This window comes from Silurus meridionalis, chromosome 3 (assembly GCF_014805685.1).
Source record: "Silurus meridionalis isolate SWU-2019-XX chromosome 3, ASM1480568v1, whole genome shotgun sequence".
Classification (NCBI taxonomy): Eukaryota; Metazoa; Chordata; class Actinopteri; order Siluriformes; family Siluridae; genus Silurus; species Silurus meridionalis.
The window spans coordinates 13,548,108-13,566,888 of NC_060886.1; the positions used below are offsets into that span (position 1 = coordinate 13,548,108).

The 18,781-nt window shown below is 36.7% G+C and overlaps 1 protein-coding gene across 1 annotated transcript in view; it reads right to left on the minus strand.

Moving 5' to 3' along the window:
* Positions 1–18,781, minus strand: part of col4a1 (collagen, type IV, alpha 1) — a 44,966-nt gene that overhangs the window by 6,662 nt on the left and 19,523 nt on the right. Inside the window, exons 4-40 of the mRNA XM_046844789.1 lie at positions 18,663–18,707; positions 17,560–17,604; positions 16,400–16,462; positions 16,221–16,274; positions 16,051–16,077; positions 15,838–15,915; positions 15,650–15,712; positions 15,464–15,499; positions 15,338–15,376; positions 13,053–13,133; positions 12,837–12,872; positions 12,380–12,433; positions 12,211–12,246; positions 12,060–12,104; positions 11,934–11,966; positions 11,658–11,718; positions 11,010–11,045; positions 10,723–10,869; positions 10,346–10,423; positions 9,818–9,901; positions 8,987–9,057; positions 8,313–8,504; positions 8,007–8,175; positions 7,772–7,864; positions 7,436–7,540; positions 7,223–7,320; positions 6,975–7,125; positions 6,730–6,843; positions 6,457–6,624; positions 6,254–6,343; positions 4,477–4,629; positions 4,270–4,368; positions 4,100–4,189; positions 2,962–3,101; positions 2,679–2,805; positions 325–405; positions 17–115 (exon numbers count right to left, since the gene is read on the minus strand). Coding sequence (XP_046700745.1) covers positions 17–115; positions 325–405; positions 2,679–2,805; positions 2,962–3,101; positions 4,100–4,189; positions 4,270–4,368; positions 4,477–4,629; positions 6,254–6,343; positions 6,457–6,624; positions 6,730–6,843; positions 6,975–7,125; positions 7,223–7,320; positions 7,436–7,540; positions 7,772–7,864; positions 8,007–8,175; positions 8,313–8,504; positions 8,987–9,057; positions 9,818–9,901; positions 10,346–10,423; positions 10,723–10,869; positions 11,010–11,045; positions 11,658–11,718; positions 11,934–11,966; positions 12,060–12,104; positions 12,211–12,246; positions 12,380–12,433; positions 12,837–12,872; positions 13,053–13,133; positions 15,338–15,376; positions 15,464–15,499; positions 15,650–15,712; positions 15,838–15,915; positions 16,051–16,077; positions 16,221–16,274; positions 16,400–16,462; positions 17,560–17,604; positions 18,663–18,707 — 3,181 coding nt within the window. The remainder of the gene's footprint in view (positions 1–16; positions 116–324; positions 406–2,678; positions 2,806–2,961; positions 3,102–4,099; positions 4,190–4,269; positions 4,369–4,476; positions 4,630–6,253; positions 6,344–6,456; positions 6,625–6,729; positions 6,844–6,974; positions 7,126–7,222; positions 7,321–7,435; positions 7,541–7,771; positions 7,865–8,006; positions 8,176–8,312; positions 8,505–8,986; positions 9,058–9,817; positions 9,902–10,345; positions 10,424–10,722; positions 10,870–11,009; positions 11,046–11,657; positions 11,719–11,933; positions 11,967–12,059; positions 12,105–12,210; positions 12,247–12,379; positions 12,434–12,836; positions 12,873–13,052; positions 13,134–15,337; positions 15,377–15,463; positions 15,500–15,649; positions 15,713–15,837; positions 15,916–16,050; positions 16,078–16,220; positions 16,275–16,399; positions 16,463–17,559; positions 17,605–18,662; positions 18,708–18,781) is intronic.

Below are 18,781 nucleotides of genomic sequence, written 5' to 3' on the forward strand. Positions count from 1 at the left end.
ATGTAAAATCACCAACCTGGTTCACCCCTTTCTCCAATGGCTCCAGGAAATCCATCTTTTCCTGGCTCTCCTTTCTCCCCTTGAGTCCCTGGGGGTCCCTGCAGACCAGGTTCACCTAGAGACAGAAATATGATTCAATAGGATTATTTGTACAATATACCTTGTAGAAAACTGTTGGAAACTATGTAATTTTGTTCATAATCTCAAAATGGCCAATAACTGGAATAATGAACACAATAACTAAACGCTAAAATAAATCTTGCTGTGTACAAACAGAAATACGTTATTATGCTATTTTCATGATTAGAAGGCCTATTTACGCACCTGGACGTCCTTCAAGTCCAGGCTGACCTGGTAATCCAGGTAACCCAGGGGATCCTTTTTCACCTGGTAATCCAGGGCTTCCTGTTCAAATGAAAAATTCAATAGGTCATATTCAATGATGTTTAATGAGTTTTAATCGCAACATCATAAGGATTTAAAACAAGGAATATTTTATTAGTTTTTAGACCTCAGATATAAAAACAAAAATTTCATGTGAGTGAACACAGAGTATACTGTAGTTTGCCTGAAACAGGTATATGATATATGTCTTCCTTAAACTTGATTCTAACTTTGGACCTAAGCCAAATTTTATTGCACAGAATAATTATATAGTTAAATTAAATCTACTCTGTTGATATTACAACAGGGACTATTCATGTAGCAACATAATGTCAGTATATTGAGTCAATTCATCTTCTTCTTTCTTGTCCTTTCCTCTAGGCTGGCGGCTTCATTCTCAGCCTTTTTCTACCAATATAACCCTATGTCCCTCCCCTGCACATGACCAAACCAAATGCACCTCTCTCTACTTGTCTCCAAAACATCCCTTTAATGAGCTCATTTCTAATCCTGTCCATCCTCATCACTCCAAATGAAAATCCAAGCATCTTCAACTCTGCCACCTCCAACTCCGCTTTTTGGGCAATGCCACTGTCAATAAACCGTACACCATAGCAGGTCTCACCACAGTCTTATAAACTTTCCTTTTTACACTTGCAGATACCCTTCTATCACAAGTCACTCCTTCCACTCTTCTCCACCCACTCCACCCTGCCTGCACTCTTTTCTTCACGTCGCTAACACACTCTCTATTACTTTGCACAGCTGGCACCAGACTGGCAAAACTGACTGTTTTGAATGCTAGTCATGATCTTATTCAAATGATCCTTTTTATTTCTTGTTTTGAATTACTGTGATCATGTAAATTTTGATTAAACAATGATATTTCCATCTTTAGTCCATTATTAAAAACTTAATTTATCAAACATCCAGAAAAAAATCTGGTAAGGGATGGGAACATCTCCAGATTATGTATGTACCCATAGTTTCTTGAGGGAGTGAGACGATGCGTCAGCAACACTTTGGGAACGCTTCAGCATTGTCCATGCTCTGAATCACATGTGCAATCAGTCCAATGGAAAGCACGGTGTCACCATCGGGGTGACTTCACCACCAGGAAGCTATAAAAAGCACATGAAGTGAAACCGGTGCTAGCTTCGTAAAAGGTTTCTTAAAAACAATGGGCAAGTCCCGTGCAGGCACTCTAGATCATACCAGAGGCCTCAGCCTCTGGGTACGAGAAAAAAAACGTGTCACCAATGAGTTTGTGCGATGGCAGACACCTAGAGGGCCTGGGGGTGTCATGGAGAACCAGAGGGGACAGTACAACAGTACTTAAGAGAGAACAGTATTTCTTAAGTCACAACAGGTCAACCTGTGCTCTGTCCTCAGAAACCTTGGGCAGAGCGGCCACTTATGACCGCTCCCCAGCCGTAAGCATTATGCAATAACCAGGAACTCCCAGCCCTGAGACAGGAACCCAGGATCTCTCCATACATCTAAGGCACATAGGGCTCGCCACGTGACCTTCATTGTATGGGCCCTCAAGCTTACTGTACAGGCAAGCTTTCTGCTGATCGGCCGACCAAACTATCTCAAGCATGGCTCTGCATGGGTCACTACCTCTAGCTCCTCGAAAGGGACTGGGTGAGGTGTTGTCTCTGAGGATTCACAGACCTCTAAAAAGAGGAGAGGCTGAGCTATACACTCATAGCAAGCGAAAGAAACCGCCAAATGGCGTGCTTCCGAGCAATGTGACATTGCTGGACCGGCTGCGACCTAGCATGATCTGTTCCCAGACAAGCGACACAGAAATTTTGCATAGAACCCCCATCACCCCGGCCATGATGTCGCGTTTTCCATTATACTGATTGCACATGTGTTTCAGAGCGTGGACAACGCGAAAGCATTTCCAAAGCGTTGTTGACGCAGCTATAACTAGTAAAATAACTTTAAAATTTAAGTTATATATTACATTTAATAATGTAATAGAACATTAAATAATATATTTACTTGTTGGTTTGAAAAGAGAATTAATCAGTGACCAAACATCAACAACATAAGCTTGAAGTATAGATTGGATTTTCGATGTATGACACATTATGATACATATTTTTGTGTGGTTCAATGTGCAAGGTGAAGTGTGATTGGTGGAGAACACATGGATCAGTTAAACTGTTGGTGTAAGCAGCTTGCAGTTATACACACTGCACCACTATGCCACCAACAATCTATGTTAGCCTTAAGTACAGTATATTAGCCAGGAAGTTAGAATAGACAGAAATGGAACTTGCCGGCGTAACCAGTCAGGCCTATGTCTCCTTTTGGCCCTGATGTTCCAGGGATGCCTGGGATTCCCATTGCACCTTTCACTCCTTTCTGTCCAGACTCTCCAGGGAAACCAGGTGGACCCATTTCACCCTACAGTATAACATACAGGGAGTACACGTGATAAAGTTCACTATGAATGCCCTGAGTACAACTAAGATTTTTTTTTCTGTCTTTTCTTTAAATGTTTTTTAAAAAGCAACACCATTTAATTGACCAATACACATAATTCTGCACATAAATATGTACCTTTTCCCCTTGGAGTCCAGGAAATCCTATTCCTGGCAGACCTGCTACTCCCTTATCACCTTTTACTCCTGGATCACCCTTGATCCCGTGATGACCAGGATGACCAGCAACACCTTTACTGCCTTTTGGTCCAGATGCTCCTGCAAACCCACATAGCAATAGGTCACTTTTTTTTTTGCTTACGTTTTACACAGCATCCACCCTTTTTTTAGAATTATGGTTGAACTTAATCTGTGTTGGTGTAATACAGTATTTGCCACCGTTCTAATGTATTTATTTTATAAAATTTTTCTATATGTCACATTCAAATAATTCACATTATCAAGAAAATTTTAATATTACACAAAGAAAACCAAAGTAAAAAAGAAATGCAGTTTTTAAATAATGGTTTTATTTATTAAGGGAGAAAAACTATCCAAACCTGCCTGGCCCTATGCAAAAAAGTAATTGCCCCTAAACCAAATCAAGCATTTGTGAAAGCTAGCAATGAGTCTTTCACATCACTGTCGAGGAGTTTTGGCACACTCTTCTTTGCAGAATTGTTTTACTTTAGCCACATTGGAGGATTTTCAAGCATGTTTAAGCATCCCAATCGGATTTAAGTCCAAACATTAACTAAGCCACACGAAAATCTCAATCTTATTATTAATTTTTTTTCTAATGATTCAGAGGTGGGTTTTTTTGGATCATTGTCCTGCTGCATAACCAAGTGCGCTTGAGCTTGAGGTCAGGAACTAATAAGCGGATATTATCCTTCAGGATTTTCTGGTAGAGTCCAGAAATCCTGGTTCCATCAATTATGGAAATTTATTTATGCACGGCCCGCCACTGGGTTTCTTTATTCAATAGGTCTGGCATTAACTAGGCCGGGGGGTTGCATGTGAAATTTAACTCAACTTTCCAAAAGATTACCCTTACTACCCTTACCTTTACTATTACCCTTATTACCCTTAATAAATGAAATCAGCTTTTAAAAACTGTATTTTGTATTCACTTAAATATTTGTGTAACATAATAATTTGCTTGATGTTTAGAATCATTTAAATGTTAAATAAAATAAAAAAAAATACAAATCAGTAAAGGGCTAAGAACTTTTTCATGGCATATTTGTGCTAATCATTGTGCTTTTTTATTTTACCTGGCAATCCCATTTCTCCCATGCTGCCTTTTGCTCCAGGCTGTCCAGATGGTCCTGTTTCTCCAGGAAGTCCTAAATCACCTTTTTCACCTAAGGTAAATATATATTTAAAGTGTCAAAACAAGACAATTAATACATTCAAATTTTCATATTGTTGATATGAACTTGACCTGGCTGTCCAGGTGAACCTGGCATTCCATCCTTTCCAGGCATTCCATGATCTCCAGGTTCTCCAGAGACCCCCTTCTGTCCTGCAGGGCCTGGTTCCCCTGGAAATGGATATCAAACATAACAGTTACTTGCAAATTACATTTTTAATTCTTATTATGAATACATCATGGAATTAGAAATTTACTGTTGAGATTCAAGTCTCCTACCTGTGTCTCCAGATTCTCCCTTCTCTCCCTTCATATGCTCCATTTCTACTTCAGTCATATTACCAGGTGGTCCTTGTAGTCCAGGCTCTCCTCTCTCTCCTTTAAGGCCTTGTTCACCAAACTCTCCCCTAGGCCCACTCAGACCAAAATCACCTACCATTGCCAAGAACATAAGTCAAGGATTCAACCAATAAAAATGCCTTTTTACCGTATTTAAAACAGTAAATATATTCATACCCCTCACATTTGAGCAACCATTTTAGTATACATTATCAAGGGACAATACTATAAAAATTAAACTCTGATATATTTGAGAGTAGTCAATGTGCAGCTTGTATAGCAGTATAGATTTACTCTCTCCTAAAATAACTCAATATACAGCCATTATTGTCTAAATAACTGGCAACAAAAGTGAGTACACTCTAAGTCAACATGTCAAAACTGTGTCCAAAGTGTAAATATTTTGTGTGAACAGCATTGTTATCTTGCACTGCCTTAATCCTCCTGGGAATGGAATTGACCAGAGCTGCACAAGTTTTGCTGGGATCCTCTTACACTCCTCCATAATGACATCACGGAGCTGCTGGATGTTAGACACATGCCCAGTTTCTGATGGTAGGGCATTATGTTCTGCTTTAGAATGTCACAGTACATACAAGTTTCCCTCAATATAACACAGCTCCCCTTTACCAGCAGCACTCATGCAGCCCCAGACCATGATGCTACCACCACCATGCTTGACTGTAGGCAAGACACATTTTTCTTGGTACTCCTCTCCAGGGCATCAACACATATGCTGGACACCATCTGAGCCAAACAAGTTTATCTTAGTCTCATCAGACCACAGGACATGGTTCCAGTAATTCAGGCTCTTCAACAGGTTGTCTTTAGCAAACTGTTTAAGGGCTTTTTTTTAACCAGATACAGAAAAGGCTTCCTTCTGAGATAACAGCCATTCAAACCGTTATTTACAACAGCTATTTTTACATTAATTGCTGTATGTGTAGTTATTTTCAGAGGACAGTAACACTACACTGCTATACAAGCTGCACATTGACTACTCTAAAATACATCCAAGTTTAATTTCTATAGTATTGTCCCTCGAGATGGAGACCGATGATCCGCTTTGGGAACAGTCGAAAGAAGAGGAAGTATAGTCTCTTGAGAAGATATACTAAAAATGGTTGCTGAAATGTGAAGGGTGTGTATATATATATATATGCTTGATTTGAAACTTGGTGCATCAGTAAAACAACAAATGTTTGTTTATATATATATATATATATATATATATATATATATATATATATATATATATATATATATATAGTGACATATATTTATATATATATATGTCACTAAACATTTGTTGTTTTACTGATGCAAGTTTCAAATCAAGCACCAAATATTCACCATGATACATACATCCGGCAATTAAAACCGTCCTTGTGGAAACGTAAAAATTCCACCGTCCTTGTAAAACATTTACAAGAATATTTTGTCTTCATGCCCTATGTTGAGTATGGTTTCACTGATAATAAACATACATTTGCATCCAGCATCCATATTTGTCCATGCCCATGTTGATTAAAGTATTCATTAAAGGTACATTTAGAAAAGAAAACAATGTGTGATTAAGTCTTGATTAATCACGAGTTAACTCATAACCATGCGATTAATCGCATTTAGATATTTGAATCGATTGACAGCCCTAATACAGTGTATATGCAGTGAATTGCACAATTCAGTCACATTAGCGACCACTTTAACCCTCTACCTCTTGGTCCAATGGCTCCAGGAGGTCCAGGTTGACCCTCGGATCCAGGTGACCCTGGAATTCCCATTATTCCAATATCTCCTTTGGGGCCTAGAATTACATAAAACCATTGTTGCAATAAGCTATGTCATTGACAATTTACAACAGAGTGTTCATGAAGAAAATTTTTTTTAGAAAAGTACATGGCATCACACAGCACTTACCTCTCTCCCCAGGAAATCCATCGTTACCTTGTCTTCCCGGTTCCCCTGGCAACCCCTTAGGCCCTGGAAACCCAGGCAAACCAGAGGAGCCTTTTTCACCTTGAGGACCTGGCATTGCAGGACCTGGAAAACCTTGGAGACCTTTCTCTCCCTTTTCACCAGTGCGACCTGCAACATCGAAAACGTAAAGGAGCCAGCAGTGTTTTCTTGTGTCAATGCATTTAATGTGTAAAATAGATCATACAATTTAGACAATCTTAAAGGGAAACTTGCCTAAGGGACCTGGTTCTCCAGGGGGTCCCATTGGACCAGGTAGTCCAGGCTCTCCCAGCCCTGGGAGACCAGGTGGTCCTGGCAAACCTTTAGACCCAGGAGGACCAGGGTCACCTGGAAGTAAGAGGTCAGTTAAGATTAATCTTATCTTTAGGTTTCATTTGACTTCTGGTAATATGGTACAGTATATAGTGTTAATGCTAATGATTTTAAGAACAAGACACAAATATACCAAAATATGGTACCTTTAAAACCCTGAACACCAGGTCGTCCAGTTTGTCCTTCAGCTCCAGGGAATCCTGCCATTCCAACATTACCCTTTTCACCTTGAAACCCTTGCACTCCTGGCTGTCCAATAGAGCCCTTGGGTCCTCGGAGACCAATGCCAGGTTCACCCTTCATAAAACAGCGATGAATAAAAAAATTTGCTAATTATTCTGCACATGCAGTATCATCAGACACTCGATTAAAATGTATTATTCTCAAATCGTACTTTTTGTCCAGGAATTCCTGGGTGTCCAGGAGAACCATCCTGGCCTAAATTCCCAGGGTCCCCAGGTAATCCTGGTGCACCTGGTAAACCGGAGTGACCTACACAAAAAGAGACAGAATGACATTTCTGAAAAAAATGTTGGCATTATGAATGCAATATATTGTCACAAGGTTGAAGGTAAAGCAGCTTTATTAGAACTGAGCAATATTTTACCTTTTGGACCTGGTGGACCTGGAAATCCAATTCCTGGTTGACCAGGGTCACCTTTTTCACCTGGTAATCCTGGTAGTCCTTGATCTCCAGAGGGACCTCTTTCACCTTAAAAATAAATTCAACCAAGCATAAAACTTTAACTGATGCCTTAAGTAAATTCAATAGCATTTACCTCATTTTTAAAGCAAAAAAAGCATTTTCGAACAAGAACAAAAATTTAAAAAAGTGTACCAAAATATATTCAAGCAGATATCCATATAAAGTAATCTAATGTAATGCAACATTTTTGAACAATGAGATAATGAATCATATTCCAAAAGCTATATATTAACTTACCTTGAAGGCCATGCAATCCTGTCTCACCACGTGGTCCTGGTGGACCTGGAGGTCCTGGCATACTTAGAACTTTTCCAGGTTCACCTTTAGGCCCTGTTGTTAGAATGAGAAACTTGTATTTATTTATTCAAATTAAACAGTCATTATATGCATTTGTACATTAAATTTCATGTAATGTATACTGGCATGATAGCCAAATACAGTTAAAAACGAATATACATCTCTAAGTACTGACCTGGCACTCCTGGCTTTCCTGGAACACCAGAAGTTCCCTGACTCCCTTTTTCTCCAGGCTCCCCAGGCCGGCCATGTCCAGGAAGACCTGGGGATCCTCTCTCACCAGGGGGTCCTATTATCCCAGGATCACCATCTGGACCACGGTCACCTTTAATACCCTCTCTAGCCTTTAAATTCGTATGATTGGTAGATTACATTTTCAGATATTCTTTTATTTGATAAGTATAAGATTTAAGAAGCTACATGCATATAAGTTGATGTGATAATTTAAGCTCTTATAATCTTTTGTACAATTAGCACTTACTGGCTCTCCTTTTGTTCCAGGTATACCTGGACGTCCATCCTTTCCAGGAATTCCATCTATTCCTGGTAACCCTCTTGGGCCAGGAAACCCTGGTGAACCCTTCTCTCCCTTCAGATCCGGGGATATATAGATGTCACCTGGTTCACCCTTTGCCCCAGGAGCACCCATCAAACCTGGTGAACCATCATTCCCCTAAGGAAAAGTTTTTCTTTTAATAAGCTGTTGTTAAATACAAAATTGTTGAAAACTGGACTATGTCACTGGTACCTAGAGCACCAATGCACTGTGGTTCAGTTTGAATATTTTCTTTTGTCTTTTTTGTCTGGAGACCCTGCCTTAAATGATGTATTAATACTCTGAACTGGTAACATTTCAACACAGCTGAATGGCATAGCTGGATGTCATACAAAAATGGCATCTAACTCTAAGTTATGTCTTAGACTATATTTCCTTGTGCCAATCTTACCAGTTTTTATCAACTTAAATTCATACATTTCAATGTATTTATTTGAAGCAACTCCAAGTATTTTAGAATTTAAGCAACATTTTACATGAATGGTTGAATTAATCAATTTTAGAATCTGTTCGCTAGGAAAACCTGCTGATGACTACAGTTTGAAACATCCGGAATCAAATATAAAAATGTCTATGTCAGATGTTAAATCATCACCCACCGGCAATCCAGGAACTCCAGCAGGGCCAGGCTGACCCCTTTCTCCTTTACTACCTTCTTTTCCAGGAAAACCTACAAAAAATATCAATTTGAGTAAATTAATTATATGTGTGTCCTAAACCAATGCAAATGCAGAAATAAAAAGAGGTGAAATATTCTTTATTTTTCCGTTTTTGTTTGTTTGTTTCAGTAAGAGTATGCAGGAGGAAAACTTTGGAATACAGCTTTTGCCAAATTGCATTGGAACAATTACAGGTTTTTATCACAAAGTCTAGGTCTTGTCTAGGTTCTTTTTTTATTTGAAGAAAATTAATTATGCATTTTTAAAGAAAGTCATTGCTCTTTTTTAATTAATTACATCATGTGCTGTTTGTTGGGAACAAGTTGTTGCTTTGTGACTTTAAATTGCTGGACAAATTCTTTTTACATAATGTATAAACTCAGCAAGGTTAGCGGTAATCAAGTCTACAAAGTCTACAAAGTGTCTAGACTAATTGAACCCAATTATCAATTACATTTACTAAACTGGTTAATTAAGTAAAGGTGTAATTACCTTTTCAAACAGGCCTTGAGTGTGGGAAATTGTTTCTTTCATACGTTATACATATCATAAAAAAAATTGATTTGTGTTTATTTAGATTGTCCTTGCCATGTTGAATTTATATCAAATGTAAAACTTACACTGAAGCTAGCAGATTTGCCAAAGTGCATCCATTTCAGGAGTTAAAGTAATAATCATTTAGAAATAAAAACAAAAATATAAACAAAATATAAAGTTATTTTAAATTGTGATTGACATTTTTTTTTTGAATGATAACTAAAAAAATATTACCTTGATTTCCTTTGGGCCCTTGAATACCAGGTAAACCTGGAGGTCCACTAGCAGAGCACTGCATGCAAGTATCTCCTTTGTCACCTAAATGAGGAGGAAAGCACAACAGATTTTAAAAAAGCAACTAAAAAATTATTAATGATTATTCTACAAGCTATAATTAAGCTGCATGGCTGTGACTCAAGCCGAGGTACTCATCTTGCTTCACAACAAGCAATTAAACAGTCAGCTTCAAAACATCATATGCTAAACACATTATATGCTACATACTTACAACATTTTATAATTCAGCAAGTACATTTAATTATGCAACATGTAGTGATTCATCAAAATAATAAATCATGTAAAACATTTAATTAATATAGAAACATGTCCACATTGCAAAATTTACAAATTTGTGGTATCAATTTATTTTCATTAATAAAATCTTTCAGTAAAGTTTCAGTTTATTAAGTGCCCTTTTTAAAATCAATTTTTGAAGTTTCTTAAATCAAATGGTTTAAGATGCTTGAGTACATTCTTTCTCACCTTTCTGGCCCAACTCTCCTTGCAAGCCAGGAGGTCCAGGAGGGCCTGGCTCTCCACGATCAATATCACACTCTCCACCTGCAAAAAAAACAAAACAAACAATGAATTATTAAAATAAAAAGGGACACAACAGCGGTGTAATAACATGAACATAGTTTATATATGAATTCTTGATAGAATTATGTATTATGTAGAATTATGTCTTGACAATTACAAGTAAGAATTTGCCATTTAATAATCATTCTAAAACACAAATAACAATCTGTGTTGTGATTTTTGCAATATGAATTTTTTTTATTTGTATTTATTTATTAATTTTTTAAGTTTGTGAAGAATTCTGGCCTACATCTAGGCATGATAAGCCTGTCTGTACTTACTTAATTCCCCTGGGGGTCCGGGTGGACCAGGAACTCCATCAGCTCCCTTGGGGCCTCTGAGAGACTCTCCATCAGCTCCTCTGTCTCCTTTCTGTCCAATCTCTCCAGGGAAACCTCTTTCTCCAGTAGGGCCTTCAATATTTCTGCCTACAACCAACCAAGGACACAAAGAAAAAGTGGACAATAAAGGCAAGGAAATTCAAGAGTCTTTTTTTTTTCCTAATAGACTTTGTAATATCAAAGAATTTATATTAATTTTTTTAATTAACATGAAGTACTTTTCTCACCTGGAGGACCAGTATCTCCAGAAATACCAGGGGGTCCTGTGGAAAAAAAACATAATTCTTAGAATAATCCCTTTTGCTTATTATTTGCAGTACATTTTTTGTGCATGAATCAACATTGAGTTATAAAAATAAGAAAACATAGTGAATTATTCTTCAGCAAGTACACTGTAATATTTTAACATGAGAAAAGGAAACACAGACTATTCTATTTGAAAGCTTTAAAAAACATTAAATACTCTTTCAACTGTGGAAAAGATCTTTTTCAATACTTAAAATAAAAATAGAATTATGATCTATATGCAGTGGAAAGATGCTGTACATGTGAAACTGAACAAACTTCATCTGTGCAAGGCAACTGTTGGGAAACACTACAAATGACCAGGCTTTAATTCCTTTTAGTTATTCAGTAGATCAGATTAGACAAAATTAATAAAATGGTGTCTGGTGTGTTTCTGTGTTAATGAATCCAGGTTCCAGCTGCATCTCAGCATTACTTATTATATGAACAGATTTGTATATGAAGAGATTTGACATTATATATGTTTGATGAATAATGATCAACACGCACATTGACACTGCACTCAAAATTTGAATAGATTAGCAGCAAGGAATGTACGGTAAATGAATCTGTTCATCATTCTGCTTTACCTCTTTCACCAACTGGTCCAGGTAAGCCTGGAGGTCCGGGAGGGCCAGGTGCACCATCACCCTTCAAAAATATATACATTTAGACTTAGATATATTGTTTAATAAAACATATAGATAGATGGATAGATAGATAGATAGATAGATAGATAGATAGATAGATAGATAGATAGATAGATAGATAGATAGATAGATAGATAGATAGATAGATAGATAGATAGATAGATAGATAGATAGAAATAGTATAAAAAGAAATATAAATGGCTGGATGTTTCTTACATATCCTGGAGGGCCTTTCTCTCCTTTTTGACCCTGTGAAAAACAAAGAAAAGTCTAATTGCTTGCAAAAGCACAAAACAAGATAATTTGCTGTGTCATATTGTTTAGAGAAAAATAATTATTCACCTTCGAGCCAGAAAAGCCAGGTGTACCAAGTTCACCTTTTTCCCCCTTTAAGAGAGAACAAATTACGTCTTTTTTGTTGTTGTTTTTTTGCAGTTTAAATAATTTCATATTAAAATTTTTACTTTAACATGTATAGAAACATGCATTATACCTTAGCTCCATTTTCTCCATCCTTTCCAGTTTTTCCCTAATAGTAAAATTAAGCACATAAGATCATTTTTTATAATGGTTACATATTAATTTGAGCTAACTATATTTCTATTTCAGTTGAAAAGCTTTCTGGTAATTGTTATTTTTGGCAGAGCAGCATGACAACTTACTGTTGGGCCTGGAGGTCCTTGCTGACCTTTAATTCCTGCTTGATATGGTGAACACTGCTCAAACACAGAATGATTAACCATTACCATAACCATAACATATAAAGATAAAATTCACAGTACATGCCTTCCACTGATATCGACACATTGTAGTAAATAAAACAAAGAAAACTAGTTTTTTGCTAAAAACGAAATCACAGACCATACTCTGCTTTCATGTATAGCAAAAAATTGCAAACACAAGAGTTAAAAATAAATAAATAAATAAATAAATAAATAATCTTATATACCTGTGCCACAATTGCAAAATTCAATCATATCACATGGTCTTATGTCTATAAGGTATATGTTATATCTTGGAAAGCATATAAAGATTGTTAATGTTGAAATATTTGCTACATGTGCATCAACTGCACTTCAGCACATTTGAGTCATGTCTGGGTATTTAAAATAAACTCACCATGTCTCCCTTTTGTCCAGGTTCCCCCCGTTCACCCTACAAAACACATGCCATTTACATGCTTCATCATCAGTGTGTTTCTAAGATGTAAATTATTCACTGATTCATGACAAGGAGCATACAGTCTGATTTATTATTTAATGGACCTGACTGTTGGCGAATCTATCAAAACCTGAAATATCAAAAAAATATGTTCAAAATCCATAAGATCCATACTTTTGTCCAAGATTCTTTTTGCCCTTCAAACCCACTGGGAATTCCAGGAGGTCCTGGTGGACCTGTGAGGCCTTTTTCACCCTGATAAGGAAAGTGCACAACAAATGTAAGTTAACAGCAAGTTTTAAAATTATGTTAATTTCCCTCTAGCTGGAGCATGTTGTTAAGTTGTTACGCAACTCCTAAATAAACTCTGAAAGTGTTTGTTACCAAGCAGTTTGCATTATTTTAATTAAGCCTTTTACATTAGATCCAATTCAGAAGTGCTTCATGATGACTAATCGATTCTTATTGTATGTCAGTCAAAACAAAACCAGTAATGATCATTTTAAGCATATAATGTTTGTGTGGATGCAGACCTAAAATTTGTTCTTGGTACTTAGATTAGCCAGGCTGGTTGGCCATCTAGAAATCTTGCATTGGGTCATATACACTTTGCAAATGTTAATTGAAAAAGTCACTTTTCATTTTGTTAAAAATGGTTATGAGATTTACATACACCTTGAGAAATTATCATGTTGGAATATGTGATAATATATGTGATGTGATTATGATGTGTTTTTATGTTTATCGAAACTACATTACAGCTGCTATAAGTTTACATTACCATTTTTTAAATATGGAGTTTGCACATAAGTAAGTCTTTGTCTGGTTTCTTAATTGCCTTGATATCTTTTATTCATATTGGTGCACATTCATCAATATACAGGGCATTCTAAAAGTATCCAGTCCCTTTTCAATTGTTTAAATATTGTTATGTTGCAGGCTGATACTACAATATTTCAAAAGATTTTTTCTACACCCAGTACCCCATAATGACAACGTGAAAACAGAATTCTAAAAATGTCTGTATTTCTTTTTTATAATAATAATAATAATAAAAAAAATCAAATGTCTGAAATATTACATGTACATAAGAGTTCAGACACAACAACGATTTAGCTCAGGTGCCTCCCATTTCTCTTGATTGTTGCTGAGATGTTTGTACACCTTGATTGGAGCCTACCTGTGGAAAAATCTATTGATTGGACATGATTTGGAAAGGCATACACCTCTTTATAGAAGGCCTCACAGCTGACAATGCAGATCAGAGAAAGAATTAAGCCATGAGGTCAAAGAAACCTTCAGAGCTCAGAGACAGGATTGCTGCAAGGCACAGCCAGGACTCTTCTAAGAGCTGGTCACCCTGCCAAACTGAGCAATCAGGAGAGGGCTTAATGATAGAGGTGACCAAGAACCTGATGGCCACTCTGACTGAGCTCCTGTGTAGAGATGGGACAAAGCTCCAAAAGGACAACCATCACTGTAGCCCTCTACCAACCTGGGATTTATAGCAGATTAGTTAGAAAGCCTCGCCAGCAAACCCATAAAAGCCTGCTTGAAGTTTGCTGACGAGCACCTGAAGACTGTGTGGATCAAGATTCTCTAGTCTGATAAAACCAAAATTGAACTGTTTTGCCTCAATTCTAAACGCAATGTCTGGAGGAAACCAGGTACCGCTCATCATCTGCCTAAAACCATCTTAACAATGGAGCATGATGGTAGCAGCATCATGCTGTGTGGGTGTTTTTTTTGCAACAGGGACTGGGCAATTGGTCAGAGTCGAGGTAAAGCTGAATGAAGCAATGTACTGAGATATCCACAATAAAATCTTCTTCCACAGAGCTCAGGATCTCATTTTGGGCCAAAGGGTTTTACCTTCCTACATGACAACAACCCTAAGCACACAGTCATGACAACACAGGAGTGACTTAGAGAACTATTAAACATTGAACATCTCTAAAGACCTGAAAGTGGCTGTCCAACAGTCACAACCCAACCTGATGCAGCTTAAGAGGATTCGCCATGAAGGATGGCTGAAAATCTTTCAATCCAGGTGTGTAAAGTTTGTTGTGTCAAACCCAAAAGGTGCTTCAACTACTCTAAATGGGTCTAAATACTAATGTATGTGTGAAAGTTTTTTATAATTAAAAAAAAAGAAATTTCTAAAACTATGTTTTCACTTTGTTATTGAGAGTCATGAGAAGAAAAATCAATTTGATCAATTGTAGTATCAGGCTGCAACATAACAAACCTGAAAAAAAGTAAAGAGGGTCTGAATACTTTCTGAATGCACTGTTAGTACAACAAAACATGTCAATGCAACCATCAAAAGGGTTGTTCTCGTATTCTAATTGTATTTTATTTCTGTGCTTTGTTGTTTAAATGGACACAACAATTAAAGATTGTAAAAACATTAAATCACAAGTTTTTGATTCGTAAAAAAAGCTTATCATTTTTCTTACCCTGTCACCTTTAGGACCAAGAAAAGTAAGCTTATCACCCTGAAATGTAAATCAAACTGTTATCCACAGGCTTAGCTTTCACTAACATGTTATTTTTTAATAAATGTATAAAAATTTCAAACCTACAGGAAGGCCAGGAGGGCCGGGCTCTCCCTGATATCCCTGAAAAGGTCAAAAACAGAGGATATTATTTGTTTAGATGTAAAAATTAATTACTACAAAAATTGTTGGGCCTACTTAAGGTTTTGACAAAAACAATGCTTCCTTGTCTTTTGAAGCATTTACTGTGTTGGGTTAGATGCAGTCACTCACTCTAAGCCCATCTAGTCCTGGTGGCCCAACTGGTCCTTGTATTCCAGGTTGTCCTGGTGGCCCCTTTGGGAAGAGGCCGGAAAATGTAAATACGATCCTGTAATTTTTTATTTTTATTTTTTTCCCTTTGGGGGGGTTATATACAGCTTTATTAAAACCTATATAAAATGCAGCAAGATCACACTTACTGGCAACCCTGCTGGTCCTTGAAAGCCTCTTTCTCCTTTCTGAGGAATAAATCCACCAATAATACCACCTGGGTCACCCTAAGACAGAAGCATATGATTAATGGTCTGCGCATACTTCTCTGAAGGAGTTAGTAAAAGCTTAAAGATAAGGTTTTTAAATGTTCATACAACGAAAAACATGTTTCATTAACTAAACCAGCATTGTTTCCCTACCTTCATTCCTGGATCACCTGGAAATCCCTGAATATAAGAAAATATAATCAATGAAATAATCAGATGCAGTGGTGTTAAATAAAATAAATTCAAATATTCACTGTGACTAGTAAACAGCCTAGAAGTCGGAAAATCTGCTATTTATGTGATATTAGTTGTCGTTTCCTTACAGGTGGTCCTGGCAACCCTGATATTCCTGGGATTCCATCTCTTCCTCGATCCCCCTGCAATTCAAAATCAGTTTGAAAAGGTATGAAATAGAAAGAATGCACAGATCTAAAAGATACTACCTAGAGGCAAATGACATATTCTCCTTTATTAACAAAGAGAAAGAAATTGTTATGCTTGCCTTTGTTCCGTTGCAGCCTGGGATACCTGGGAGTCCCTGAGGGCCATCTTGACCCGGGATACCCTGAAATGGAAATGTGATGCACAGTCAAGTTAAGTACACACACACACACACACACACACACACACACACACACACACACACACACACATATATATATATATATATATCAGCATCAGTAAGGGTTCTGCCTATCAGGAGGTTAAAATAGCTGTTATGCTGCCATCTACTGTGCTGAGCAAGTATGTGTAGGTGTAAATTTATTTTTACATTTATTAAGCAAGTCAACAACAACAACAAAAAAGTCTCTCTTTCAATTCTAGGTTTTTATTTGTCAGGGCCTAAATAATAATTAGGTGATCCTCAGTCCACTTCTTTCATTCTTTTCAACATTGTTTCAGTTTCTTCATGTTTGAGGGCATGCTTTTATGCACAGCTCCCTAAGGTTTCTATCAGTGGGGTTAAGGTCTGGACTATATCTTTTGCCTTTCAGTAATTAGATTTTTCTTCTTTGGTTATTAAAATGTTGATTTGCTTCTGTGTTTGGGATTATGATCCTGTTGCATGTCATGAACATTATGTGCCTGCAGAATCCTGCATATGTACAATTAAAAACATTGATTGTGTTTTTTTTAATCACATGATAGGTATTTATTTTTTTCAAGGTAGGTAGGTAAACCCTGATAAATAAAAACAAATAAATGAATCCTTTACACATGACTGTATGTACTGTAATGAACCTATACTGCATCCTGGTTATATATAATGTTATATCTGAACTTTCCAGCACCAGGTATATCTGATGCTGAATTAGCATAGTAATAATGATGGCTATTCTAAACCCAGAAGAAATTATTTATGGTGGTGAATCCACTAGACACAAAGAGACAGTTGTTAAGGGCACTAGTGTTGCAGTTAGAGATGACTATAACCAGATCAGCAGTTATTATGCACCTAGAATAAAGTAAGTTGTATAGAAAGTTTGTAATGCAGTATAGGCTGGCAGCCTGTTAATTTTCAGAAGAATATAAGGTGTATCATAACTGAGCTGGAAGAATATGATGATTACTGCTAAGTCAATTATCTGTTAAGTTGCTTAGAAAATCAGGTGTTTGAGAGAAAAGTTAAGTTCATGAGCAGAGTAATATTGAAAAACTTACCGGATGCCCAGGAATTCCCGGAATACCTGGTAAACCAGAAGGGCCCTAGGGATGAGATTTTGCATTAGTTAGGAGAAACAAACATGATAAAATAAAAGGAAAGTGTGGATAAATGAACAGTTCATTCACAGATGTTTATAATTCTCACAATTGTGATATATTGCAAACTACTATGCAATACACTGAAAAATATGTCAACATATGTACATTTCCCCTTGTGTATTTTTTGTAGTGTATTTTTTAGTGTAGATACAGTATGTGCTAATGTAATATGTCAAATATATTGCAAGTGCTAGAGATTATACTCAACCTTGATTAATTTGACATTAAAAATGATCATTAAAAACACATTTGTTCACAAATGTAGGTATAAATAGAAAAATATCACTTTCAGGTAAATCGTATGCATGGCAGCACACAGCCTATAAGTCCACATACTTACATACAGTATATGGTCAATGTATTGTTCTAGAAAACCATCAATATATGTGAAATATATAAATAACTATAACTAAATGGCATACAATCTCCTATTATGGACCTTAATAATGCAACAACATGGTATCCCGGTCAGGGAACCAACCCCAGACATTAGGGTTGCACAAGCCTTAGTGCCGCTCCCAAGCCCGGATAAATGGGGAGGGTTGCGTTAGGAAGGGCCTCCAGCGTAAAAACATGTGCCAAATCAAACAATGCGGATGGTCCGCTGTGGCGACCCCTAATGGGAGAAGCCGAAAGAAAGTTCTTTATTGTATATATAACAATATGAATGTACTGCATGCTCTTTTTATATTCCATTCCTTTTTAATGCTTGAATGCCGGACAGTCGTAAAAAGCATTTCACTGCATGTCGTTCTCTGTATGTATGTTTATGTGACAAATAAAATTTGATTTTGATTTGATTTGCTCCAGCGTACCAAAATAGAATCCCATGTCATATATTTTCTATTAACATCATGTAGAATGCATGCAATTTTAACTCATTTAAAGTGGATATTCAATTACAATTACAATTTTAAATGAACTACATTTATATCTAAATAATTAGTTAATATCTATACCAAAAAAAAGTACTGAACTATGAGTAAACAAATATCACTTACTCGTATTCCTTTCATTCCAGGGGCCCCGGCTTCGCCAAAATCTCCCTATAAGGGTACAAAGGTTATCTTACAATAACTGTTTCTGGTACTCGGAAATATTATCAAGTCAAAAGTCTCTG